General features: G+C 48.1%; 3 protein-coding genes across 3 annotated transcripts in view; all 3 read right to left on the bottom strand.

Moving 5' to 3' along the window:
- pde4a (phosphodiesterase 4A, cAMP-specific) overlaps positions 1–863 on the bottom strand; it is a 39,741-nt gene extending 38,878 nt beyond the window's left edge. Inside the window, exon 1 of the mRNA XM_084037065.1 lies at positions 106–863. Within this exon, the coding sequence (XP_083893191.1) occupies positions 106–401 (296 nt within the window). The 5' untranslated portion in view covers positions 402–863. The remainder of the gene's footprint in view (positions 1–105) is intronic.
- Positions 864–10,264: 9,401 nt separating this feature from the next.
- Positions 10,265–19,601, bottom strand: raver1 (ribonucleoprotein, PTB-binding 1). Its single transcript, XM_084036257.1, has 14 exons — positions 18,595–19,601; positions 17,625–17,691; positions 15,774–16,243; positions 14,353–14,544; positions 14,154–14,274; positions 13,976–14,076; positions 13,297–13,378; positions 12,901–13,103; positions 12,747–12,819; positions 12,520–12,662; positions 12,365–12,436; positions 12,148–12,282; positions 11,949–12,014; positions 10,265–11,856 (listed from the first exon to the last, which is right to left on the bottom strand). Exons 1-14 carry the CDS (start codon positions 18,937–18,939, stop codon positions 11,710–11,712), a joined length of 2,217 nt encoding a protein of 738 aa, XP_083892383.1. The 5' UTR covers positions 18,940–19,601; the 3' UTR covers positions 10,265–11,709.
- A 409-nt stretch (positions 19,602–20,010) lies between these two features.
- The window catches only part of tyk2 (tyrosine kinase 2), a 10,847-nt gene continuing 3,357 nt past the window's right edge, over positions 20,011–27,500 (bottom strand). The window contains exons 6-24 of the mRNA XM_084036764.1: positions 27,245–27,500; positions 26,989–27,165; positions 26,573–26,730; positions 26,355–26,469; positions 26,075–26,261; positions 25,806–25,912; positions 25,542–25,712; positions 24,986–25,073; positions 24,640–24,767; positions 24,188–24,323; positions 23,579–23,730; positions 23,356–23,506; positions 23,185–23,276; positions 22,713–22,902; positions 22,376–22,494; positions 21,268–21,440; positions 21,070–21,187; positions 20,857–20,967; positions 20,011–20,426 (exon numbers count right to left, since the gene is read on the bottom strand). The exon at positions 27,245–27,500 is cut by the window's right edge and continues 123 nt beyond it. Coding sequence (XP_083892890.1) covers positions 20,286–20,426; positions 20,857–20,967; positions 21,070–21,187; positions 21,268–21,440; positions 22,376–22,494; positions 22,713–22,902; positions 23,185–23,276; positions 23,356–23,506; positions 23,579–23,730; positions 24,188–24,323; positions 24,640–24,767; positions 24,986–25,073; positions 25,542–25,712; positions 25,806–25,912; positions 26,075–26,261; positions 26,355–26,469; positions 26,573–26,730; positions 26,989–27,165; positions 27,245–27,500 — 2,770 coding nt within the window. The 3' untranslated portion in view covers positions 20,011–20,285. The remainder of the gene's footprint in view (positions 20,427–20,856; positions 20,968–21,069; positions 21,188–21,267; positions 21,441–22,375; positions 22,495–22,712; positions 22,903–23,184; positions 23,277–23,355; positions 23,507–23,578; positions 23,731–24,187; positions 24,324–24,639; positions 24,768–24,985; positions 25,074–25,541; positions 25,713–25,805; positions 25,913–26,074; positions 26,262–26,354; positions 26,470–26,572; positions 26,731–26,988; positions 27,166–27,244) is intronic.

Raw genomic sequence — 27,500 nt, 5'->3', positions numbered from 1 at the left:
TCATATCGGTTAACCCTTCAGGCACACTGCGTTATTACGCACTCGTTAAACCCCCCTCCTGTTTACGCATATGCCCAGTGGGCTGGCTATTATCGGGAGGCCTACCGTTTATTGCCGACACAGTTCCCGATGGATGTGTTCGTGGTCCCGTGGAAGGAGGACGGCCAGGACATCCGGGACTTCTTCAGCCCCGGCCGGTCGCTCGTATCCACGGCGTCGGAGCGCTCCATGTGCCGGTGGTGATGCCGGTCCGTGTCGGAGTAGCCCCGGTGCTTGATCTTGATGGGGGTGCGGGGTTGTCTCCAAAGGTGCTGCGGAGGCTTCAGGGTCGCCTGTCCCTCCCGGGGGACCGGCAGCGACAGGGACAGGCTCTTCTTCGAGCATGGAGGCGCTTCCATCATAGTGCAAAAATCAAATCAATCCCTTTTTAACTTATTGATTAGATGATATGGCTGTTATTGGTTTATTTTAAAGCACACAACCAACGTGTCATGTCTCTCTGTGTCTCTCTGTCTCTCTCTCTCTCTCTCTCTCTCTGCCACTTAGAACAAATCAAAGTGACCAAGTCCGGCACAGCCCAGATCCGAGTCTGCTTTTCTGATCCACATCAAAACCCGTCACAGTGGCAATCTGACAAGTCGTCCAGAAAACACTCATGTCGTTGTTTAACAGAGGAGATGCTCCGGTCTGCCGTGGTGCTCCCCGGTCCGGGGCTTCGGGGAGGAGACGCCGGTGCTGCTGCTGCTGCTTCCCCGGAACTTTGACGCCTCGTCGCCCATCGCGCAGCGCCGGATCCCCGATCTATTTTACACTATTTATTGCTTTTTATCAGCAGCCACTTATTGCAGAGACACACAGATCCTCTCTCTCTCTCTCTCTCTCTCTCTCTCTCTCTCTCTCTCTCTCTCTCTCTCTCTCTCTCTCTCTTATTGCTTCTGAAATTTCCAGGCAATTTCCACAAAAAAAAGTGCTCAATCTATCGCGTTTCATGTGCGCGTCCCCGTGCGCGCACACGCCGCAGAAGTGTCCGCTAATTCCTCCATGGAGATGTTTGGATCCGGTGGTTTCAGCGCCTGCCGGGCTCAGAAAGCAGCAGCAGGATGCCGATGGGAGGACTGGCTGGACTGGTCTCTCCGGCTCCAGGTCCAGTTCGGTCACACTGCATCCTTTAAGAGAAGCAGCTGATCACCGCGGAGCTTCAGCCTGCAGCTCCTCCACCATCATCTTCCCATCCTCACGTTTGCTGGAGTTCGACGACAAACATTGGCTCCACCACAACGCTCTCCCTCCCCCCTCCTCCCCCTCCTCCCCCCTCCCTCTCTGATTTGTCAGCACTGGAGGGTTTGGAACCTTTCATGTGCTCATCCATTATGTTGTGCGTTCACTGCGCATTGGACAGAAAACAAACAGCACATTGCTGCCATGACGGCAGATGGTGATGTTTTTAATCAGCTGTTAGTAGCTGAACAGTGTCACTCTGACTCCCCCCTGGTCTGGACTACACCGCCCCCCCTTTAAGTGTTCCTGCACCCAGTATTTTTAGCTGAGGACCCAAAGCACTCTGGGTAAAAGGTCTCATTCCCATCAGGCCACCAGCTAATGGCCTACTGTACAACACTGGTGGAGGCATCGAGTGACAGCTGACCTCAGCGGGGATCAATATGTTCCCTTCAGGGTTTTTTGGTTTTGTATTGTTCTTAATTGAGACTCCAGTGTTGGATGAGCCGGTCCTGGTTCTGGTGTTTGGAGGTGCTGCTGTGTTGAGTGGGAGGAAGAGGGAACATGCTATTGTTATCTGCAGAATGTGCACAGCGGATCACGCTGGTTATCTCCAGCGGCTCACGTGTAGCCTCCATTAAGGGAACACAACAGGATCAAATGTGGAATGGAACGCCCCCCCAGTGGGTTACGTACATTAAGGCAATTAGTTTTGTTATTATGAGCTTTTGTGAAATTGTACGTTTAATGGTGTGAATGGGGCGTTGCCTACATCCATGACAACTACGGGACGTTGGATTTTAAAGCTCCTACAGTGAGATATTCACACTAAAGAGAAGAGGTCGTGTTGCCTCATACGTCCATGTCAGTCTGGTTCTGTTGGACATGGACATGAGCTACATTTTAATATGACCGTTTTCATAGAAGTGATGTTCCCTCTGTCTGTTGTTGGACTTCAGATCAGTCAGCCAACATTGAACTTCAAACATTCAGAGAATTAAATCTCTGAACAGTTTGTTTGTTGTTCAAAACAGTTTGAGTTTCTCATTCAAGCCAATTTCACAAATTTACAATGTGCACGCCAAACACTGATGAGCTGATTCTCAGTGAAACCATCACATTGTTCTCTTGTTTCAGCCTCACATGCACCATATATCAAATATCATATATCATATATATATATACATATCATATATCATATATATATACACGGCATTGCATTGTTGTTTGATTTGGGGCTTTTTTTGTTGAATGGATGAATTTACTGTACAAATGTGCAAATCTCCTCTCTGAGTGAACATGAACAATCAGTTTGGTCCGGCTGTAATAAAGCCCAGTGTGTATCTCAAACTGATATTTAGAGTACAAGTGTTGAACAAAGCAGAGATTTGGATAGCAGACATACTTCCACACAAAGACAAAGCAACCTTTCATTGTGGAGCCGTTGGCCAGTTTCCTGACAACGTCTATGAAGCCTAAACAGAAAGGTTTGGGGGAGTTTCTACCTTTTGCAGGCGTGCAGCAGAGTTCAGGCGCTTTAAAACGAGCCAAAGCAACAAAAAAACAACGTGCAAATGAAGCCTTGATTGGAGACAGGAAACACCTGATCCAGTAATCAGGGTGCAGCTGCAGTCTAGACAGTCAGCTGATCATGTACAACGAACCCGCCTGTCTCGTTGCATTGACATGATGTTTCTAGTGAAAGCATCTCGTTTGTGATGAGTCCACCTCTGAGGCCTGGATCACGGAGCCGGTTTTAGACGGACCGTAATAGCTCTTCAAACGGACGAGTTCTGCTTCCTCACCGTCTTATTTATACGTGGGAGCTTCACTTCAACGCTTCAGAGGTCCAGCTGCTGGACTCATGCTGCTGGACTCATGCTGCTGGACTCAAGCTGCTGGACTCAAGCTGCTTGACTCATGCTGCTGGACTCAAGCTGCTGGACTCATGCTGCTGGACTCAAGCTGCTGGACTCAAGCTGCTGGACTCAAGCTGCTGGACTCATGCTGCTGGACTCATGCTGCTGGACTCAAGCTGCTGGACTCAAGCTGCTGGACTCATGCTGCTGGACTCAAGCTGCTGGACTCATGCTGCTGGACTCATGCTGCTGGACTCATGACAGCCTCGGCCGACCCGGAGCACCTTCACGCCTCCTGAGGAGATCTGCTCTGCTCGTTGCTCTGCTCGTTGCTTGTTGCTCTGCTTGTTGCTCTGCTCATTGCTCTGCTCTACTCTGCTCGTTGCTTGTTGTTTTGCTTGTTGCTCTGCTTGTTGCTCTGCTTGTTGTTTTGCTTGTTGCTCTGCTTGTTGCTCTGCTTGTTGCTCTGCTTGTTGTTTTGCTTGTTGCTCTGCTTGTTGCTCTGCTTGTTGTTTTGCTTGTTGCTCTGCTTGTTGCTCTGCTTGTTGTTTTGCTTGTTCCTCTGCTTGTTGTTTTGCTTGTTGCTTGTTGTTTTGCTTGTTGCTCTGCTTGTTGCTCTGCTTGTTGTTTTGCTTGTTGCTCTGCTTGTTGCTCTGCTTGTTGTTTTGCTTGTTGCTCTGCTCGTTGCTCTGCTCGTTGCTCTGCTTGTTGCTCTGCTTGTTGCCCTGCTTGTTGCTCTGCTCGTTGCTCTGCTTGTTGCTCTGCTCGTTGCTCTGCTTGTTGCTCTGCTTGTTGCTCTGCTTGTTGCTTGTTGCTCTGCTTGTTGCTTGTTGCTCTGCTTGTTGCTCTGCTTGTTGCTCTGCTTGTTGTTTTGCTTGTTGCTCTGCTCATTGTGCTGCTCGTTGCTCTGCTTGTTGCTCTGCTCGTTGCTCTGCTTGTTGACCTGCTTGTTGTTTTGCTTGTTGCTCTGCTTGTTGCTCTGCTTGTTGTTTTGCTTGTTGCTCTGCTCGTTGCTCTGCTCGTTGCTCTGCTTGTTGCTCTGCTTGTTGCCCTGCTTGTTGCTCTGCTCGTTGCTCTGCTTGTTGCTCTGCTTGTTGCCCTGCTTGTTGCTCTGCTCGTTGCTCTGCTTGTTGCTCTGCTTGTTGCTCTGCTTGTTGCTTGTTGCTCTGCTTGTTGCTTGTTGCTCTGCTTGTTGCTCTGCTTGTTGCTCTGCTTGTTGCCCTGCTTGTTGCTCTGCTCGTTGCTCTGCTCGTTGCTCTGCTTGTTGCTCTGCTTGTTGCTCTGCTTGTTGCTTGTTGCTCTGCTTGTTGCTTGTTGCTCTGCTTGTTGCTCTGCTTGTTGCTCTGCTTGTTGTTTTGCTTGTTGCTCTGCTCATTGCGCTGCTCGTTGCTCTGCTTGTTGCTCTGCTCGTTGCTCTGCTTGTTGACCTGCTTGTTGCTCTGCTCGTTGCTCTGCTTGTTGCTCTGCTCGTTGCTTGTTGCTCTGCTCGTTGCCCTGGTCAGCCTGACACACATAAGGAGCTAAAAAAAGAAAACATGGACAGACGGCTGTTTGGATGTAAATGTTCAGAGCTGATCTTCTTCCCTGCCAGCGAGTCTGGACTCTCAGGAGTGTTGCTCTGAATAGCATGAACAGAAGAGGAAGTAGAGTGGATGTTGCCTTTCAGAGCAACGTGATGGTCAGAGCGGCGGCCATCTTTACACCGTTGCCGTAGAGACCGTATACTGACTTCGGGGTCTCACTGAGGTTTGCAGTGTAGCATTATGGAGTGCAGCGCTGCCACCAGATTGAACTAAAAGTCCACTTCTTCCCGTCGAAGCTGCGCCTCACCCTCTCACCCTCGGTCCCTCCTCCACTCAGACACATACAGAAGGAGACTCCACATTAAAAAATATGACCTACATGCTGACAGTAAAGCTCTATGAAGTCTACCCTCACATGTAGTTCATGGAGAAACAAGTGCCGTAACCATAAAAACCACTAAACCAACAAGTAGCTTCTCCGGTGGCAGCAGAGCGTGTTATAGATTTTCAGCCTCGACTGTAATTACTGACTCAGAAATCACTAAAAAGTAGCTGTCCTCTTTTCACGGCTGAATTAAGTTACTGTTACTCGGTGCTCACGTCCTCAAAAACAATGCATGCGGATGCATTCTGTTTGGGTTGAAATAAAAGTAATTAAACACAAACAACACAATCATCTGAAGGGAAAGATTAAAGACGAAGCAGCTTCTGATGGTTGAATCATGAACAGGATAATATTCTATGTAAAGATAATTGTCGTCATTATCCAGGAATATAGGAAGTAAAGGCTAAATAAAAGGCAGCAACCAGAAAAGTCTTCAGCCTTGATTTCAAAGAGGTGAGCTGCAGTTTTCTAGTTTCTTGACTTCTCTTGTTACGTTACCTCGTCTCTAAAGACCAAATAAACCTGCAACTGAAAAACCTGCATTCAATCCTGCGTCCTTGAGAAAGCTGTCAGTTTGTAGACATGAAATATTGTTATGCAGAAAGAATATATTAAGATAACTCTATTGTCCCATTTGAAGCTGATGAAGCTGTGTTTTATTATTAAAAGATGATTTGAGTCCAGAAAACCCCTAAATGAGCAACTCCAGGCTATTTATCCCAATCACAGATTAGAGCCTTGTTTGTCTCAAATAGGAATATGAATGAACCGTTGAGTTGAACTGCACTGGAAGGAATTCCTCCCTGAAGGACAATTAGAAGAACTTCTGCATAATAAAACACGCCGTTCATCAGGATGAAAACGAGAACACCGTTCTTACAAAAGAAACTCGGATACGGAGAAACGCAGCCAGCAGGTTTTATGAAATAAAACTGCATCTGCACACATAGAACATCCTCCCTGGAAGAAACACATGTTAGAATATTTGACATGTGTTGGGGTCTTGAGAGGGAGACATCAGGGCAACAGGACACTGAGGCTCCTCATCGGGCAGCAGGGAATGCTGGGAAATGGATTCACTTCCCGCCGGTGAACGGCCATGAAATATGAATCCACACCTCTTTCCTGACAGTGAGCAATAGTCTGCTACTGGACGTGTGTGTGTGTGTGTGCGAGAGAGAGAGAGAGAGAGAGTTATAATATATAATATAAAACTGTGTTTCGGCTCATTTATATTAAAAGGAATTCCTGAAATAACTTCAGATTGTTCTTTTCCTGCAGCGGTGGGGGCGGACCGTCCTCCGGGCCACGCTGTGTGTGTGTGTGTGTGTGTGTCTGTGTGGATGTGTGTATACGTGTGTGTGTGTGTGTCTGTGTGTGTGTGTGTGTGTGTGTGTGTACGTGTGTGTGTGTGTGTGTGTGTGTGTGTGTCCTCCTCGATGCAGCAGCAGAAGCCTTCACAAGTGATGATGTGTTCATCACTTTACACTGTCCTCTCTGAACCAATCAGCTCGTCCCGTTCAGTGGAGGCAGAGGAGGAGTTAGATGGGAAACAGCAGGGAGGCTTTCCCCAAGACCAGCTGAGGACCAGCTGGACCAACGAGGACCAGCTGAGGACCAGCTGAGGACCAGTCTAGGACCAGCTGGACCAACGAGGACCAGCGAGGACCAGCTGAGGACCCGCTGGACCAACGAGGACCAGCTGAGGACCAGTCTAGGACCAGCTGGACCAACGAGGACCAGCTGAGGACCAGCTGAGTACAAGCTGAGGACCAGTGAGGACCAGCGAGGACCAACTGGACCAATAAGGACCAGCTGGACCAGCTGAGGACCAGCGAGGATCAGCTGGACCAATGAGGACCAGCTGAGGACCAGCAAGGACCAGCTGAGTACAAGCTGAGGACCAGCGAGGACCAGCGAGGACTAGCTGAGGACCAGTGAGGACCAGCTGAGGACCAGCTGAGGACCAGCTGGACCAGCTGAGTACAAGCTGAGGACCAGCTGAGGACCAGCTGGACCACTGAGGACCAGCGAGGCCTCAGACCGGCTCGGCAGCCCGCTGTGAGCGTGTCTAAAGACTGGTCTGATGATGTCAGCGTTATAATGAGGACTGAGATGAGAACCGAGGGTCAGAATGACCTCCTGGTTGTTTTCTCCTGCAGAACACTCAGAGAAACAAGGAGTCACTATTAATGATGCATGACATCTCATTAACAATCTGAATCTCATTAACAATCTGAATTATGAATGAAAAGCACAATAAACCTTTGACAGCGTTATAAAAACGTGTCAGTCATCGTTTTAACAGACTTCAATCTGCTGCTGCGTTACAGAGCAGAATATTACGCTTTTTAAAATTCACCCAGTTTTATTGCCCTGCATGCAGACATTTTATTTCTTATTTTATTGTTCTATTTATATCATATTCATATTTGCACCTATTTTAACTGCTTGTGTACACAACAGCCCGTCTGTCTACCTTTATGTGACCAGATTTATTGTCCTCGTTTCAGCTGCTTTGCTGTTGCAGGTCTTTCTTTACATTCACATCAAACAAGAGCTCCATGAAAAACAGACTTCACAGATGGAAATTAAAAATAGAGTTATAGAGAGAATATGCATATAAATCCATGGTGAACATGAGCTGAGTGGCAGCAAAGGAAATAAAAGGGAACGAGAGCTTCACTTGCACATAAAAGTGTCGGCTATCAAGGATGAAGAGGAGGATCTGGGACAGGAGGGGGAGATGGGGGGGAGAGAGGGGGGAGAGGGGAGGTTTCATCACCTGAATGAGACTCCTGATCGGCTGAGTACCAGCTGATGGTTTAAAGTCTGGACTCCAGCATCTCCAGACTGTCTGCAGGACGCTCAGAAGCAGGTGTTGGTTCAGTGCATCAGGACAATAAACCGGTGCTGGGAAACACTGCTCTTACCCCCCCGTAATAACCAGAAGTGGTTATCTTATCTCGTGAAGCGCCTGGGCCACAGCGATATACAATTACACAGAGGATCGACTGGAAAAGATGAAAATGAAGAGTAACAATAACCTCGCTGGGTTGTTCTGGCGTGGAATTTCAATCCGACTAGCATCTCCGTCGTCTGGGTGCAGAAACAGCAGCTCCTCACCCTGTTTGTCACCGGGGGAGTGGGCTGTTCTTTATGACTAATCCTGCTATAAACAGCTCCGGTGACAGACCCTGTTTGCTTACTCTTTGTTGCTCGTATCCTCAAATATGAAGCCGTAATAAATCACGGCACACGTGAATTTATGTGTTTTACACCAGCGTTAGGGTGAATGTGCCCATTTCTATTCAACACACCACAAAGTGAGTAACTTCCATCCTCGTGTGTCGTCGTGGCTCGACGCTGCTGCTGCAGTCATCTGCCTTCAGAGCTTCTCCTTCCTGTTCTGCATTTGGGAAAATGGCAGGTTTCAGCAGCGTTCGCCAGCAGCTACTGTGCAGGGTGACTGTGTGGGTGGAAATATGAAAGGCAGAAATCTAAATGTGTCTGACACAGCGTCCACGCTGGATCCCTCTGAGAACTCTGGGTAGACTGGCTGCAGGTATGAGAACATAATTCAAGGGTGCCTGAAGCATTACAGACAAATATTACAGAAATAACCCCGGCGGCTGAGAAGAAAGCCATTAAATGTGACGCCGGCAGGTTGAAAAACAAGCCCGTCGTTTCCTCACGGGGTTCTCATTTCCATTATCCTTTACAGAACAACACAAAGACTTACTTCCTTACAGAAACGCCACAAAGAGAGTTTCATGAGCGGCGTGCTGCCGTTGTGTTTGTGCTCAGCAGCTCAATCAGCTGGAGGGTCCACGAGGCTAACAGCAAATCAAAACCTCCATTCTGAGAGAGAGGAGCTCTCTTCGCTGCCTCGTGACCCCCGACCCCCGTGTGAAAGGTGAGCAGAGGGCTTCGCAGCCAATCACCAACTCAAAGCTCACGTTGAGCCTCCGTTCCCTTCGAGGACCGGCCTGTTAACAACCGAGCCCTGCTTTCTTCTGTTTCTAATTAGACCTGATCTTCTGGTCTGAGAGCAGAGATGTCTCTCCTGTCCGGTTGTTTTCATTCCTCCAGCATCCGCCCGTTATCAGCCGCTTATAGCCCACGACTGACTGAGACTCCATCAATTATTCATTCAGGGAGAAACCTCAGCCTCTCAGCCGCCGCTTGTTTAACGTTCACACAGGTGGACGGCGCCGCTCGGACGCCGCCGCGTGTTCAGTCGTTATGAGATTATCAACGATCAGACATCATGAACATCATCAAACACTGATGTGGACCCTTTCCTTCCCTATTGGACGACACAAGAAGAGATCCAGTTCCATGTGTTCTGATGCCTCCTCACATTTCTTTTACTTTTTTTCTACTGCACTATTTTCCCAAGATGCATCTGCAAGCATGAAGCCTTCATTTACAGTAAACACTCTCAGCTGTCTCGTTGAGTAGAGGCATAAACATAATCAGGCTAAAATGTGAGAGCATTGGATGACATTATTAGTGCTTTTACAAATTTAGGGTTGAACCAATCAAATGCTTTTGTTCCTTGCAGGCAGCAAAGCCTCGTAACAACACACACAGAGGGAACACGACTCGGGTAGCTCCACCACATCTTTGGGGGAATCTAGAGAAGAAATGGAATATAATATCTCAAAATGTGTTTTCATGCCACCTGAAGCTAAGAATGGTGTTGTGAGCAGGTCCTCCTCAGAGTCCACCAGGTTTCTACAGTAGTCCAGAACAGCCAGACCGCAGAGAGCCCCGGGTCCTCCAACACGCCGCTGAAACTGCAGCAACGTGAGCAGCAGAATACAAACCGTGCTGCTGCCGCCGGACGCCAGCCGACATCCGCTGCCCCCAAAAGCAGCAGTCGCTCACAGAAGCATGGAGCGAGGCCAACGCGTTACCATGGTTACACATTCAGCAGCTCAGGATGACAAATCCTTCACACCGTCCCTTTAAGTCTGTTGTGCTTTTACAGTTTTTCCTCAATTGCTTTGGCACAATTCTCAAAAAACTAAATCCTAACTGGTTCACAACTAATTTTAACGTCTAATTCAAAATGCTGTCTTTCATCATGCAAGTCATCACATGCACTATAGTTCATTAAACTGGCAAAACCTGCCAAATATATTGTGATTACTACTGTACTATGGATTTTTTGTAACGTAACTGTCAGGTGAAACTTGAACTTCACTAACGAATCAGTTGTTTATCACATTCAAGTTGTTTCTTAATGAGGAGCTGACAACATCATGAGTTTAAATAACATTTACTTGCTCACGTCACACATACAGATACAACCAGGCCGGTACAGATGAGAAGATGGCAGTGGAGAATGAATGATCATCACAGTACGCTGCATCTCCTGGTCCATACACAACATGAGGTCAGCTGTCCGGGCATACAGGCGGAACGACAAAAACACACAAAGAGCAGCAAATCCATTCAAAACACCAGACCGGAGGCAGGTATGATTCAAGAACACAAAAAAAAAAGCTTAACTATTTACACAGCAAATAACACAGAAAGGTAAATGTCGATGGAAGCCAACACAGGGCAGGATGATGTCACAGGAAACACTGTTAAGGCTCAAGTGTAGCTGCATTCCTAGCAGAAGTCAGAGGTAATGGGTTTTCACAATCAAACTGTCAACCAGATACTTAGTTTTTTAAAGAGAGAAAAAGAAAAGGACAGTCATGTCACCAATCATCTGCCACCAGCTTCCATTAGTACTCCCCCCCCCCCCCCCCCCCCCCTAACTCAACCAGAGGTGTGATGTTTGGACTTTAAGACATTAAAAAAAAAAAGATTAAACTCGGACACAAAACATTCATTTCCTGACATGAGTGAGAGGAGACTTGAAAAGAGCATGTTGTAGGTGAGAACAGACCGTGACCTTCAAGTGCATCACTCAACAACCGGTGTAAACACTCCCTAAACGAGCTGGAGGGTGCAGATCAACAGAAACCACGTGGAAAAAATAAATCAATGTCATAATACACAGGTAGCAGGTACGTACAGCCGTCATCGGTGGATGGAAAGCTGCATGTTGGCAATGAACCCAGAGAGAAAGTCAGAAGGCTAAACCTACAACCCTGTGGAAGGAGGGGAAACAAACACCATCATGGAACAAACAAAACTTTTTACATGGAATCAGGAAGGCTGTTGGAAAAGCTCCTTTTTAAAGCGATGCACGTCGCGTCGCCGTGAATCGGACAGCATCATTTAGCAGGATGTCAAACAGTCTAAAAGCAGCCGACGGCCGCCATGGAAAACGGGCCGAACCATCTGAATCTCTGCCACTCAACACAGGAATTAAAAAAAAAAAAAAAAAAAAAGCCGTTAGAGAAAATTCTTCATTTGCTAGTTAACCATTTTTTCTCTCTGTACAAGATTTAACAGGAATTTAAAAGTCAAATAAAAAATATTAAGAGGAAAAAAAATACTTTACCAACACACTAAAATTATATATATACACACTCACACAGAAAAAATACAACCACCAAGAAATCTCATGGAGTGACACAACTGTCCAGATAGCAACAGGCTGCACTCGCCGGCGCCCTCCAGGGGTCACAGCCAGGAGCACACAGGACACATCCAGGGACCGGCAGGCCATACAGTTCATTGGAGGAGACCCGAGGAGACGCCGTCGTGTCCCGCCTCCTGAACGCCTACTCCCCAACGAACAAGCACTCGGCTGCGGTTAGAAGATGCGTTTGCGCTTCAGGTAGGAGTCTGCGTAGTGGCCCCCGAGGCCCTGGGAGTGCTGGCCCACGTAGCCGCCCTCGGGGCTCGGCTCCGGAGACGGGATCAGCCGTGAGAACACCCGCTTGTGGCTGCCAATCGGGGTCTGTGATCATTGGTGAAAAGAAAAGTCAATAAAAAATGTATACAACATGTTTCTAAAGAGGAGGACTTAAGACTAGGAAGTGCCTAAATGACCTTGGCGGCGTTGCCCAGGCCTGGGGGGTAGATGGAGGAGTGGCTTCCAGGAGGCATTCCCACAGCCTGAGGACAAACAACAGACCAGTCACTGACCGCCGACTCTCAGTACATTCATTATTGAACATGGGCTTATTATTGGAGCCAACCTTTCACAGTTTGAACTCAAACCAGAGGAGGTTTAGATATTCAGGCTCACCCTGTTGAGATGCGTGGTGGCGAGGCCTCCGTTACCGCCGGCCTCGGGCCCCGAGCTGAAGTACGAGGTCATGGGTTCGCTGGGAGGGTAACTGTAGTCGGGGAAACGCTCACTGTAGTCCGGGTGACGGGAGAACTGCAGAGACAGAACGTGTTACTACGACGACCAACAGTGACAACATGCCGACATCATCTTCAAACTGTGGACTAAACTTCACCTGCTGACCGAAACCTGCCAAGGCTCCAGTATCAAGGTTCTCCTGCTGTTCATACAAGTGGGCCAGAGGATCCTGGAGACGATACAATAACTATAATAACTGGAAATTCATCAGCTCACCATCAGTCACCTACAGGAGAATCAAGGTGTGGTTACCTGGTGCAGAGGAGGGTACTCGGGGTTGTAGGAGTCCTGGTAGCGCAGGTTGTAGTTGGGCTGAATGCTCTGGTGTGTGTGCTGGTTGGACACGTTGCTTAGCGTAGGCCTCTTCCTGTAGGGGTGAGGTCTACAGCTGCCTCCTGGAGACGGCCACACACACACACACACGTTAGCCAACACTTAGTGTGAAAGAACTCAAAGGAAAATTTAAAAAAGCACCTAACCTGAGGGGAACACGTTGAGGAAGGCGCCGTGAGGATGGTGGCCATCTTTGGGAGGATCTCCTAGTATGGAGACCTGAAGGGGAATCACAGCCGATTCATTTCTTACCGTTCACACTCGACGAGAAAACAAGGAGGCAGGAAAAACATGACTCACCCCTTGTGCTGTGAGGCCATCTGCCCCCAGCATGCCTCCCATCAGGGGCAGGGAGATGCCCTGCAGGGCAGGGGAGGAAGTCTGGGGGAAGGTGCACGCTGCCGTGGGGGACTCCTGCTCCCGCGTCAGGCCTCTGCCAAGTGGCATTTGCTTTAGGGGGGCCATGGGATCTGCCTGAAGACCAAGACCTGGGACGACGCCCCCTAGGGGAATCAGATAGAGGCATGAATTTTAATTACAGTCCATGTCGTTTGAATATCTCTTGTACATGTTTTACATAAAAATCTGTGAGTCAGAGTTGCATCAGAACTACAGATGTAAAACCTCTTATCTAGCATCGTGACCAACTTAAAGAGGAGTCTCAAGGAGCTACAGCTGGAGAGGGCGGAGGCTAACCTTGGGGCAGGTCTCCGAGCAGATGGACTCCTTGCTGGACCGGCAGAGCAGCCAGAGGATTCTCCCCGATGAGGCCCGCCGGCTGACCGAAGGGGAGGGAGAGAGAGTTCAGGGTCACGGGAGGGTCACAACGCCTGCCTGCAGCGCTCGAGTGGCCAAACACTGCTGCACTCCACACCAGCACCCAGGCTTACTCACCACACATCAAATCAGGTCCTAACAGTGTGGGTATTTACACTTTGTGTGCACAATGGAGCACACACCTACTACATCACTCAGCACCACTCAAAAGTACACCCCCCCCCCCCCCCCACACACACACACACACACACAAAAACAAGTTTCTTGGCGAGAGCTCACCCACCCAGGCTTTGTGTTTTCTAGCACTAGTCACATAAAAAAAGACCAAGATCCATCTAGCTTCAGCAGCAACACCTCACACACACAAACACTCCATTATCACTCACACAAGGCACTAGAGGGTTCTCTTTATTGTGCAGCACCTGAGCCCACAGAAGATGATTTCCCAGAAAGGCTTGCTAATGGTAAAGAGGGAAAGAGCAGAGCGTGGAGGGAAAAACGGGTGCATGAGTCATAAAGGATGAATAAAAACAAAGAACACAGGCTGAGCGACAAAGGAGGCACATGTCAGAGGAAACGGGTAGAAGGCCGGTCGTACCTGCTGGGCCTTGGCTTGGTTCTGGAGGAGCAGCTGGAGCAGGGCGGCGGAGAGGGCGGGGTTGGCCAGCAGGGGCATCGTCGGGGCGGCGCCCAGGAGGCCTGCACACAAATGGGGACGTCAGGATCCACATCGGGACATTAAAGGCATTCATTCAGAGCCGGCGAGGACTCGTCACCTTGTTTGGGGCCCTGCGACAGCGGGTTGAGCAGCATCTTGAGGGTGGCGGGGTTATTCAGGCCCGTGAGGATCTGCATGGCAGTGGGATCAGGGAGGAGACCTTTACCCCTGTTCACAGCCTTGAAGGGAGAATTCACCAGTCAGTTCAATAAGAGCCTGGGACATGTGACCACGGTGCATCGGCCCGACGTCCTTACCATGGTCTGGGCGGCGATCAGAGCCGCCAGCATGCTTCTTCCCGGCGGGCCGGGGGCACAGAAGGACACCCTGATGTGTGTCCCACCCAGCGGTCTGCCATCACTGAAGCGCTGTGCTTCCTCGCACATCTCAGTGGAGGCAAACTCCAAAACCGCAAACCGCCGGAAACTTCCATCTTGTCCCTGAGCCAGCTGTGGAGAGGGGAACACAATCAGCCCACTGCTCATAAACACAAGCAGGATTCTGTCATTCTACAGAATTGCTTTTTATATCATTGATACATAAACACTTTCCAAAGAACGGATATCCAAATCCCCAAATTAAAAAATCGAATATGTAAAAAAACTAAAACAAATTAATATTAGGGTCCAGCTCTCAACAAACACAGGTTCCTCTAAGAGCACATTTCATGTGGAAATGTCCCATCAAAAGCCTGAAACGTCCTCCAACCCTGTCCAACAGGAAAGGATCTTTCTGGGTTCTGATCATTTAGAGTCCAGCGGCTCGGAGGCAATTTTCTAGCATCGACAGGTTCTCAGGCTGCAGCGCCTCATTTAAGACTCCATGATTTACTGGTCCTCCAAGTCCAACAAATTTAATCTGTTCGAGGCGGCGAGAAGAGGAAAAAAACACATAAATAATGAGATTTGCCAAAGAATGATTATTAGAATATAAACTTCCCACTAAAGATATACCGACCACGGCATTTTATTTCCTGTCAGAAAAGCTCCGGATCAAATCTGAAAACTTTTTAAAAACGCCATTTAAAGTATACAATAACTAATAGATGCTCTTCCAATGCACGGCTTTTGGATTTCCTTTTTAAAATAATAAATAAAAAAGTCACTGTGCCTTCATGATTTAATGCCAGTCATTTCTTGGGATAATTTAATGAACGGTCCGTTTCCCAGCTCTAGTATTAACACAACTCCTAAATCAATCATCGTGTGTGTGTGTGTGTGTGTGTGTGTGTGTGTGTTCCAGAAGGGCCTGCTGAATGACACCACCTGGGGGAGTCAGCTGGTCGTCGCCATGGAAACCAGCTATGCTCATGGCTATAGAAACTTTGAGTGAGCACAGGGGTGAAACTGGGGCAAAGGTGAAAGGTGCAGAAAGATCAACTATAGTCACGCAATTTTACAAAATCCTTTCTCTCATCATCTGCAACCTTTCAGTGGCAACTCCACAACATCCAGATACCCGAGGCAACGGAGCACGGGCAACGCCCATCACCCCCCCAGTGTTGCCGACTCTGACCGTGAACAGCTCATCAGAACAGCTGCCTATTACATTTTCTGGACAAATCACCACAGGCTGAACCCGTTATTAAACCCATTATTCTTGCCATAGAATACAATCTGTAGAATTGATGACATCTTCAAAGTGCAGCAGTGAGTGATTGAGTGAGTGAGTGTGAGACCTGGCAGAAGACCGGTGCGTGGGTGTCCATCAGGGCGTTGCGGAGGTCTTGGGCCGTCAGCAGGTTGGGGGGCAGGCGGTCCACACACAGGCATTTGGAGTGCAGCAGCGTGTACGTGAGCGAGCCCACTTCCGTCCAGTGCACGTACAGCATGCGGGAGCCCAGCTGCTTCCCCAGAAGCTCCGACTTGGCCCGGGCCGCCGAGTCCTTCTTCATGTACTCCACGAAGCCGTAGCCCTTGGAGTGGCCCGTGGCGGCGCTGTACACCAGGAAGCAGCGCTCCAGGTTGCCGAAGGGTCGCACCAGCTCCTCAAACTGCTGCTGGGTGAAGGCGCGGGGCAGGTTGGCGATGCACAGCAGCGCGTCCGTGGGCTGCAGCTGCACGGAGATCTCCCGGTCCCGCAGCACATGCTGGTGGAAGTCCTTGATGGCGCACTGCGCCTGCTCGCCGTTCAGCAGCGTCACAAACGCTGAGGGCGGAAGGGAGACGGACACATTTTGGAGTTACGCGAGGGAGAGACATCCCTTCAACATAACAAAAGTGCATTTAACCCCCGAACATATTGTGCACCCATTTAACAAATACATTATAGGTCACACAGGTTTCCCATGAAAACATCCTGCATTTGTTAAACTCCATTCATGTTGAACGTCTTGAAACACTCTAGAAGACTTAAGTCTCAGGGTTTACGTCATTCAACCATGTGAGTATCAACACGTTGTTTAGTCCATCTGAAGTTACTCTGATGAAAGCCGGAGCTCGAAGCAGATTGTGGGTCCACATGTTACCGACAGCGTTTCCATGTTCATTCTTTAACGTTTATAGAATATGGACAAAACGTAAACTCTCGCAAAAACAAATACAGCAATTTTGGTGTCATGTAAGAGGTTTGGTAAAGTAGGTGTGTGATGACATGTAGTAACACGGGTACGTCCTCTAAGAGAAAGTGACACGCAGCAGGTCTCAGGGGGGAAACCTTGGTTGTGACACCATTCAGTCTTTAGCAGGTCTGATAAAAGACAAAGCTGGTGGCACAATGTCACCACACACACGCTTCCATGTCAATACAACGTTCCCTTACAGAGACTACAATGGCTGTCACCGTGGTTGACACAAATCTAAAAATAAATAAATAAAAAAGGGATTCTACCTGAGGGAGTGCCGCGTTGACGGCTAAAACAACTCCATGAGCTGAAATGTTACTGCACCCACGTTTTTAATCTCCCATTGTGACAGACTGACAGATGTACCAGAGCCTCACGTCAACCCAAGGCCCTGGTACTCACACTTAGACAGAAGCCGATAAAAACAGATCGTTGCCATTGTGTCTGAAAGCCACCGGGAAAAAATGAGTCAAAAATGTAATAGATGTAAATCCACATCTAAAAAGGGCAACATTTCTGCAACAGTTTGGTAGATACCAGGCAAGCCCTGAAACTACTAGTCAGCTACTCAGCTACCAATTCTGTTATTTTTATATTTCAGTTCTTGCCGTCAATATCAACTTTGAGACCTCTGACGGGAAGCTGATCTTTCATGAACTTTGACCATTGTAAACATACAGCAGTGAGTATTTTAGTGAAAGAAAAAGTAAAATAAAGCACATCAACCATCTAAGCTTTATTAAATAGGCAAATAATTTAAGTTTTGATGCCTTTTGGTCAATAGTTTCTGTAAAGTCAGGAAGTTTTCCTTTTAAATCGAACCGTGAAGCAGTAAAACAGACATGTAAATACAGACATCCCAGTAAGTTGTAAGACTATACAGCCCGTTTGTTCCTTTTTTTGGGTTCATATTTACAGATCTGTGGTGGATCTTTGACATAATTTAGGACAAGCAGCTATACCAACCTGTGCCCTTGTATTTGTCAACGAAGCAGTACTTCAAGTCATAGTTGCCCAACAGCTCGTGGACTTCCTGGAAATAAAGAAAAACATTTAAAGGACATTTAACTCACAATAATTCACCAGGGTGTCACAAAACGTATGAAGCTGTAGATTATTGGCCATCATATAAACTGCAGATTTCGGGCTTAATTAACTTAATTAACTCGTTCATGTTCACGCATCAAGTTGCACCTGCGGGGAGGGGGGGGGGGGGGGTGAGAGGAGAATAACCGATCATTGTTGGGCGAGAAATTGTTCTGCTCTGCTTTTGACCATTCACAAACGAAATGGCGATGCTGTCTAGCATTTTCTGAAACGTTTTGTCTCCGCACCTTCCCCCTTTTGTTATCGTGCAACTCACATCTCGAACTGCACCCCCCCGCCTCTGGGAACAATGGTACCGCCCGCAGGCCCAGCGCTCCCCACGAGTCAGGCACGTTCCAAAAAAATGTGGCATCATGACTAAAACCCACCGGTGGTCGACACAAGCGGAACAACAGGATGGAGCCTGTAACCCCCACGGACCGGGGAGGAGACACACTTTGGCCTGGAAGCTTCCGAAACAAAAGAAATATCAGGAATATGACCGTGGTCAGACCCCCCCCCCCCCCTCCCCTCCCCGGACCCGCAGGTCAAACAGGCCACAGGGGGACCGGGATGACAGTTAACGGTATCCGACCACCGGCCAGCTACCCGAACACTCATTTAGAACTCATTTAAAACAACACACGTGGTTCGTTGGTTGCCAATTAACGGCGTGTTGTCTTTTAAAATCATCCCGAACAATTAAACTAATGAGTTAAATGGCTAGCAAAGCTATCGAGTGTAGCATGGCAAAGCATATTGGAGCTAGGCTAACGCTAGCCAAACGCCCGTCAATCAATCAACCCCCCGGTGGTTTAAACTCCCGTTAAAGTACTTCTTCTACCCGTACCTGGTTGCTAACGTCGGAAGGAAGGTTTTTAATGATGATTTTTCTGCGGTTGTAAAACTCCCGGCGAGTCCTCTCCAAGCGGCTCTCGATCTCTTCGGGGCTCAGGGACGTCAAGTCCTCGTCGACCCTCCGCTGACACTCGCGCTCCGACGGCGGGTCCTCTTCGCCGTGGTCCGGCTCGGGATACCGGCGGTCCCCGGACATCCAGCCTTCGTGGTCCGCAGCGGCGAGGTCGTAGCTCTCGTGGAGGAGGGTGCGAGGGGCGAACGTGAGCCCCGCGTCCGCGTTCTCTTCCCGGGCAGCAGCGGCAGCAGCAGCGGCGCTAACAGACACGACGGCCGCCATCACTCTGGTGGAAGTTTGGTCGGTCTGGGAAACTGGCAGATTTGAGCAGTTTAAACAATACACACATGGGCCCAGCGCCGCTTCTGATTGGTCGAGAGGGGACGCATTCTCCGTGACTACGACGTAATCGTGGGCGGGGCCACAGTTCCTCCCTGTATTCTGCTGAGCACGAATCAAAATGCTCGGATAAGAGACACTAAAGTCATTTTAGGGATTCCTTTTGAATTTTACGATCACCTCCAAGTATACATTTAACACAATTACACAGTTATAGTTATAGTTTAGAATGGTCATCATAGTTTAATAGGATAGACACGAAAACATAATGTTAAACATTTTAATAAATGCATCAAGCCATATGCATCGTTTTCTTGTATTAATGCAGTTTACTTTTGTTGTTTTTTCTCAATTATGAACTCGAGATTTTGGTTTCTGTATTAAAATGTGTAACTTTCATGGTCGATCTTCTTTTTGAACTTCTAAATGCAGAGTGTGCTGGTTTAAGGGTGGTTTAAAACCGGCTGTCTAGCTTGCTATCATTGTAGACGGGTACAAAGTAGAGCCTGGTTTTAAAAAAATATTTATTTATGCAGGACGACCTTATGATTTATATTTGTCTTATTTAAGATTAGATTGTTTTTCACTTAAAAACGATGGTAACTTAAAAAAAAAAAAAAAAAAAAAAAATATATATATATATATATATATATATATTTATGTTTTTTAGTTACCATCGTTTTTTAGTTACCATTATATATATATATATATATATATATATATATATATATATATATATATATTAATATATTGTGAATCGCAATTATTTTGTCCAGGATGACATGAAATCTTCAGGAGAATTTGCTGTATGACTGGATTGCAGGTGCGATTCTTTTACCTGTCTGTGATGCATCTAGTACATTTGACCGTCTCATACCAGGAAAACAGTGATTAATATGTGCATAGGTTTAAATGAGTCAGCTGCTTAGTGTCGTATAGATACCGATATCTGACATAGTTAATATGTACTAAAAAAAATGTACAAACACAAAATGAAAGATAGAAATCTCTGAATCATACAGTACTTCTTAATACTTACTGAGATATATATTTATATATATATATATATACATATACAAACTTTTGAAAAGGAAAAAGCTGATCATCAGCCAGGAAAGAAGAAAAACAGATTTATCATTGTGAGAGGGCTGCAGTGTGCTTTATCAAAGAGACGCCAGCGGCATGAAGACCTCCGTAAATGAGGACATGCACAGCAGGAGACCCATCGCGAGCTACGCTGCACTAGGAGGCGGGCCATGGTGGAAAAGTGCTGACACAAAGAAATCCCATCACATCTGAGGCAAGGAAAAGTTTATGTTGGCCTGCCAGTCGTACGTCTGGCGGATCGCCTCGAAGTTTTCGATGAGGACTTTGAACGTTGGTCGTCGTTGAGGATCTGAAGCCCAACACTGCTCCATCAGCAGCTTCACCTGTCGGAGAGAAATACGTCATATTACAGTTATCTATGGATACCAGCGCATATTGGTATTAAAGGAAATTAAAGTGCAGGAAGGTTGCAAAGGAGGCTACACAGCAAAACAGAAGTAAAGAGCATTTTTAAAGAGAGACTGAAAGGACGATGAGTTCAAAGGAAAGTGGGAGAAATGAGGTGTGTGTCTAAACAGCACACTGTTCAAAATAGGTAAACATAATACATAAAGGTGTGATTACTGTGGGAAGGAAGAAACAATAGAGCTTATCATACTTTATTGTCAGAAATATGAGGAAGAAAGAAGGCATTTGATTCAAAACCTCACAAAGACAAACGTCCAGTGTGATCTAATAGGTATTCTGAGTGATATGGAGTACTAGTTCAGTATCTGATATGATTGAGAAGATGTGAGTTGAGTTATTTATTACCTCATGAGGGCAGTCTCTGGGACACGGCAGTCGTATCTGTTTATCCAGCAGCTTTATGAGCACCATCACGGTCATCTGCCCCTTAACTTCCTGCATCATGTCAGAGTACTTCTACAAAAACACAACGGAGGACATGTAAAGTGAGCCGACGGAGCCTCACATGGAAGCACCTGCAGGTTTGAGCTGATTGAAGGGAGGTCAGGCTGGACGTACCACTGGAGGGCTCTGGCGATGGTCGCAGCGGGTCAGGATCTCGTACAACGTCACGCCGAAGGACCAGATATCAGAGGAAAAGGAGAATTTACTCTCCCTCAAGCACTCAATGGCATACCTGCACAGGAGAACAAATACAGTTCAGTGAGCGAAAGCAAACCAGGATGAATAAAAGTGTTAAATGATGCACAAGCTCACCAGTACACCGGACTGTCCCCGTCCTCACGGACGCGGTAGTAGATATCGCCTTCAGGGATGTATTTGCTCAGGCCGAAGTCTCCGATCTTCACCCAGCTGTCGTTCACGACCAAGACGTTACGGCCAGCGAGGTCCCGATGGATGTACCGCTTCGAGTGCAAGTACTGCATCCCCTTTAAGAGCAAAAGGTTGTCTTTTAAAGTTTCCTATAGGAGGTCGTTCTGAGCCGTGTCATTCATGGTCCCCAGATGAGGAACCTTGGTTTGGTTGGTGGTCCCCTGACGTTTTCTTTAACAAACTAAGACGCGGTAAACATTATCCAGGGTTCCTCCACCATTTCCAAAGTCAAATTCAAGCACTTTTCAAGCATTTCAAGGTGCATTTCCATGCTTTTCCAGCCCCTTCCAGCTGTGGTAAACTCCATATGTGTATCAATCCAATGGTCAGTATTCAGTCTACTTATGATGTCACTTGTTCATCACATTAAATGAGATGTTATTGTCCTCTAAACAACCAACATGATGTTTGGAGACAGCTTTTTACAGAAGGACCACGAATGAAAGGAAAACTAATTCCACTAACAGATCCACAGAAATATAATCACCAACTATTTTCATCATCTGTTCATCATCAAAAGACATTTTTCATAAAGAAATGTCAGAAAATGCTGTTTTCAGTCCCTCAGATATGGAGATCTTCTTTTCTCTGTTCTATCATAGATGTCATCACATACAACACACATTTCAAGACCTTTATTCTACATCCAAGCACTTTAAAACCTTGAAAACACCACACTAAAATTCAAGTGTTTTCAAGGATTTCCAGCACCCGTACCAACCCTGATTCTAGCTGCTGGTTCTCAGTCATCCAGGTCCTTGTAATCCTTGAGGATTAGCGCTGCTGAACATCAGCATGTTGTTATTATTTACAGAGCAGCTCGTGTGGCTGCAGACTCATAAAGTTTACACCTGGAAATGTGATGCAAATGAGGATTATACTGGTGGACATTTATTTCCTGGTTACTGAGAGAAAAACACGGTTTACAAACTGCTCAATGAACCAGACTACAACTAGACCAGACCCCTCTGCTTGTCAGCACCACACTCACCTGGCAGATCTGCTGAGCAAACATGAGGCACTGGGGCACTCCCAGCTTCCGTTTGGGCAGGAAGTCCCTCAGACTCCCCAGAGGAAGGTACTCCATGATCAGCTGCACCACTTGTCCTCCTGTCAACAGGCAACGCAACAGTTACCCTCCCCGTTCTGTTCCCATCGACCCGCTGCCCAGCATGCTGCGCGCTGAAAGCTCCACATATCGACGTACAAGGGGAAACAGCGGTGGTGCACTTTCAATAGATTCTCAGTTCAGAGGAGCAGCAGGGGGCCGGACATCAATCATGCATTCATTGGCTGCGAAGTACGGAGCTGAAACTCCGAGGACTCACCCAGCTCCGTGCAGCAGCCCTTGTACTTGACGATGTTGCTGTGATAAAGGGACTTCAGGATCCCGATCTCCTTCATCCAGCCCTCGGGCACGTGGCCTAACTCCTGCTTCAACGCCTTGACGGCCACGCGCTCCCCGGTGCCGTCGTTGGCCGGGTCGTACAAGTACAGAGTCACCTTCCCGAAGTGGCCCTGCAGACGGAGCGCTGCGTTACTCTCTCAGTTCAATTCAATGGGGCTTTATTGGCATGAACGTTTCGCCAAAGCATATATATATATATATTAGGACAGTACACAATAAACAGTAATATGAACATTTACATTGATTTATATTCATTATATAAGCAGTATATATCATGTATTATACCTCTTATATCTTATGATATGTCTGCCTCTCCCAGGAGTATTTTTAATAGATTTAATAAGTCAAAGTCTCTCTCTCTCTCTCTCTCTCTCTCTCTCTCTCTCTCTCACCTCTCCGAGGTCACGCATCTTCTTCAGGTAGCGTTTGTGGAAGACGCTGGGGTCGGCGGCCGGCAGCGTTTCACTCGGGGAGATATCCGGATCTGTGAGCAGAAAACACACATTATCGAACGCACTGAGATCGACTGGAAGAAAGAATCTAAAAAGAGAGTAGAGACCCACTTTTCATCATGATCTCTGTGAGCTCTCGGAGCACGGTGCGGAACGACGGCCTCTCCACCGGCTCGTAGGTCAAACACATGCTGATGAAGCAGGCGAGCTCCTGAGAGGACGGCTCGGACAAACGGCCCTTCTGCTGGTAAAAGCGCTCTTTCTGTTGGGGTTTGATGGTGTTAGCAGCAGTCAGTCAGGAGGGGAACAAGGGAAGGAGAAACAAAGGGCCTACCTCGGACAGCGTGCTGCCGCTCATGGGAAGATCGCCGTTGTTGCAGATTTCCAGCAGCGTGACGCCGAAGCTCCACTGATCGGCGGCGTTGCTGATGAGAGCGCCGCTGTCGACGCACTCCGGGGCGATCCACGGGATCCGCTCCAGACGCTCTGCAGGATTCAACGAATAAAAGAAGAGGAAATGGGTTTTTATATCGCTTCCCGCATTGTGAGATGTTTCTTTTAATGCAACGTCATATTCAAAAGAATACATTCCACAGTAATAAAGCATCGAAACACGCAATGACAATCAGAAACAAAGAGGAAATTACAAAAATAAAGAAGAATGAAACACTGAAAAGTGGTCAGTAGTGAAATAAGGAACATGCTCATAAAGAGCTTGAATTATTCATTTGTGTATTCAATATTTTGCTCAAATGAATTTTGTATTCCTAAATTCTATTTTCTTGTGGTCCAGTTTGAGACCAAACGTGATGTTTTTAACATAAGAATTGTGAGATGGATGACGACGGGAACTCAGCCACAGGATATGGTCTGGTGAGTTTCCTGTTTCCTAAATCTGATTAAAAACCCGTCTCTGTACAGCGAGTGAGCGTCTGGTCCCGACCTTCTCGTGAGAGGACGCTCAGGGCGATGCCCGGGTCGCTCAGCTTGATGAACGGCGTGATGCCGTGCTCCAGGCCGCGCCTCGCCACCAGGATGTTCTTGGCACAGACGTTGCCATGAATCAGCTGTTTGCTGCCCTGCAGGGATGAGAAGGAAACGCCGTGTCTTTAGAATAACTCTTAACGCTGTTAACCGTCAGAGCAAAGATGAACTCGGCTCGCAGCACTTATAAAGTCGGCTCAGATGACTGTTTCCTGCCTGCAGCTCCAAACGTTTTGCAAGCGACGGTCACAAAGATGCACAACCCGCTGCGTGGTCGTTTCTATGTATTTATCTTTATTAAGATCAAACCTTTTACAAGGAGACCTGGGCGAGGGAGCAGCCATACAGAATAAACGATATCAAGTGATTGGCATTGAATTCTCATGGTCTAAAGGCCGTGTTTGGACTCACCAGGTAGTTTAGGGCGCTGGCGAGTTGTATTGCAACGATGAATTTCCACTGAGGAGTCACCGCAGCCTTTTCCCTGCGAAGGAAGACGTCCAAAGGGCCGAACTCCACAAACTCTTCCACCATGATGTCTGTCGCCGTAGAAACAAGTCAAAAGCAACATGTAAAAAACAAACAAGCAGCATCCTCTTTGAGATAGAACGGGCGAGTGAGGTTTTGCATCACTCCGGGACTGGAACCATACATTAGACTAAACACACAGACTGTGTGTGTGTGAGATGGGGAAGTTTGCAAATGAGGAAGCGGTGCATGGAAAAGTGTAATGTTGTTGTTGGTTCGTTGCTCTTACTTTCAGATCCCTTCACCGACACGCCGTGAACAAACACCAGGTGACTGTGGGAGACCTGGCTCATGAAGCTCGCTGTCTCCAAGAATCCCTGAGAGGAAAGGTATCATATAGATATCATATTTGAAGAGTTGGGATGAAACTAGATTAGACATGTTGATACACACATATATAAATATGCAGGGTCGCCCATAAAAGTGTCTTTTATAGCCTCAAACAAATGTGATGCATGAGTTAATGTTCACCGGGGTGATCGTGACTCATGATGTCATCATTGCACCTGATGCATTTAAATAGGAATCCACAGAGGATTGTACAACAAACAAACCGTAAACCAGCATGTTTTAGACACCTGCTATATCAGACGTGTGTACGCTGCTGTGTTGCCGTGCCGACAGCTACACAGTCACTGTGGGAGGAACTGAATCTGTTATCTTTGCTCTGAAAAGACAGGTGAGTCGCTGGTCCACCACAGCTGTCTGTCTGTCTGTCTGTGTGTGAAACTAAGCCATGGAAGCAGCGTGGACCAGTAGATCTACTCGGGCCCTCTGAGGCTTACTATGTCGATGTCTTTATCGCTCTGGTCCAGGATCTTGAGAACCACTCGGATCCCTTCGCGGTCGGAGGAGTTGTTGTTGAACTCGTCGTCCTCGTCGTTTTCCGGTCCGTCTCGCACCAGCAGGCGTCCCGAGTAGATGTTGGTCCTGGTCCCGCGGCCCAGATGCTGCCCCTGCTCACAAACACACACAACACCCGGGTGGGTCAGTCGCCGGAGCGGCCAATCAGGAAGCTGCAACAGGTGGTGACAGGAAGTCATGTCAACCTGCACGATGTCTCGTTCCTTGATCTGGTGGAAGCGGAGCTGCGCCGTGTTCAGGGACGAGGACTCGGTGTGAACGCCTTGCCTCACCACCAGGAGGTTGGACAGGTCTACACACACACACACACACACACACACACACACACACACACACACACACACACACACACACACACACACACACACACACCCATGTTAACACCTCAACATCCTTTAAAACACACGGGAGGACTTTGAAACGTCCAGACTGAAAAGGGCCGATCCCCGCCGACCTGCTTGTTTGGGCAAACAGCACTTCTTGACGGCGAAGCTGTCCGGACCAGACTTGAGCACGTAGGTCTTCAGGCTCTCCGTGAGCTTCTTCACGCTGGAGAATTCTTGGTCCCAGCCCTCCAAGCAGAACATCGCCTCCTTCAGCTGAATCCGAAACTGCTTGAAGCTGTTGGGCTTCGATCCGTTCTGTGAAAACGTAAAAAAGTACACGCTTTTTGTTCTCACCGCCGCTGCACTGCGATCATTCCCGGAGAGGAAGTGTGGGCGTCGACGACTTACCTCATTTTTATTCAGGACCACGAGGATGATGCGGTGATAGTCGAGAGCGCTCCAGCGTACGAGGAACGCTCCCTCCTCTGCCTCCCGCTTCAGCTTCAGCAGCACAAAGTCATCACTGGAAGCACAGAGTTGTGATATAACACACCGTGTGTGTGTGTGTGTGTGTGTGTGTGTGTGTGTGTGTGTGTGTGTGTGTGTGTGAGGGGGAAATAACTCACTGAATAGGTCCGTGCAGGCCGTTTTTCAGACTCAGCACCACCCTCGGGGGAGCCACTTCATGACAAAGGTAGTGGTGGGCGAATGCAGTCAGCCGGTTGTATCCGTCCAGCAGGGAGATGAAGGAGCGGGCCTCCTGGCTGGAGTTCATCTGAACCTCCTACATGCACACAGACACACAAACACCAGCAGCTTACGATCCCAGCTCCCGCCTACAGACAGCGTACACATCCACGGCGTGATGGAAACGCCCCGCAGCGTCCCCAAAAGCCCCAAAGCTCTCAGTCACACAAACGTATAGAACCTCTCTATGAGCATCTCATGCAAGGGTGACTCATCACCGGCCCTCATGCATCACAACAACATTTACCAATTAAACAAATGCATCGCCACAGAAAGGCTGACCCAGTCCTCTCACCAGGCAGTGGTTGTCCTGAGTGCTAATGCACACTTTGTTTCCAGTGATGGCGATGTGGGTTATTTCAGGGAAATCACAGAAGGCCTTCCATGTACTGGGAGTGTTCACGTTGGGTTTGCTGGGCTCGTGTTTGGTTTTCTTCATGTAGTCGTTCCTGAAGTACGTGTTTGCCTCCGCCTGTGAAGAGAAGCCCAATGAACGAGATGAACAACACGCCACAGAACGACAGCGCCGAGAGCTTTGTGTTTGGACCAACCTTCTGCCCGGTCACCTTCCTCCACCGGACGCCCTCGGTGCCGGAGACCGTGACCTCGTGGGTGGCGGGGCCCACGAACTCGTCTTTGGAGGCGGCCTGGGCGTGCGTGGTGTCGGAGTAAGAGCTGCTTCCATCCCCGTCCTCTCTCAGCTCCAGGTGGGACACCGGGAAGGTCTCGGTGCCGAAGCGTGGCACCAGGTGTTCCAGAGTGGAGATGTACTTGTACATGATCTCCTGAGCTCCCAGCCGCCCCTTG

Source organism: Eutrigla gurnardus (genome assembly GCF_963514095.1).
Source record: "Eutrigla gurnardus genome assembly, chromosome: 20".
Classification (NCBI taxonomy): Eukaryota; Metazoa; Chordata; class Actinopteri; order Perciformes; family Triglidae; genus Eutrigla; species Eutrigla gurnardus.
The sequence above is the reverse complement of the archived record's forward strand: the minus strand, read 5'-3'. Positions and strand labels throughout refer to the sequence as shown.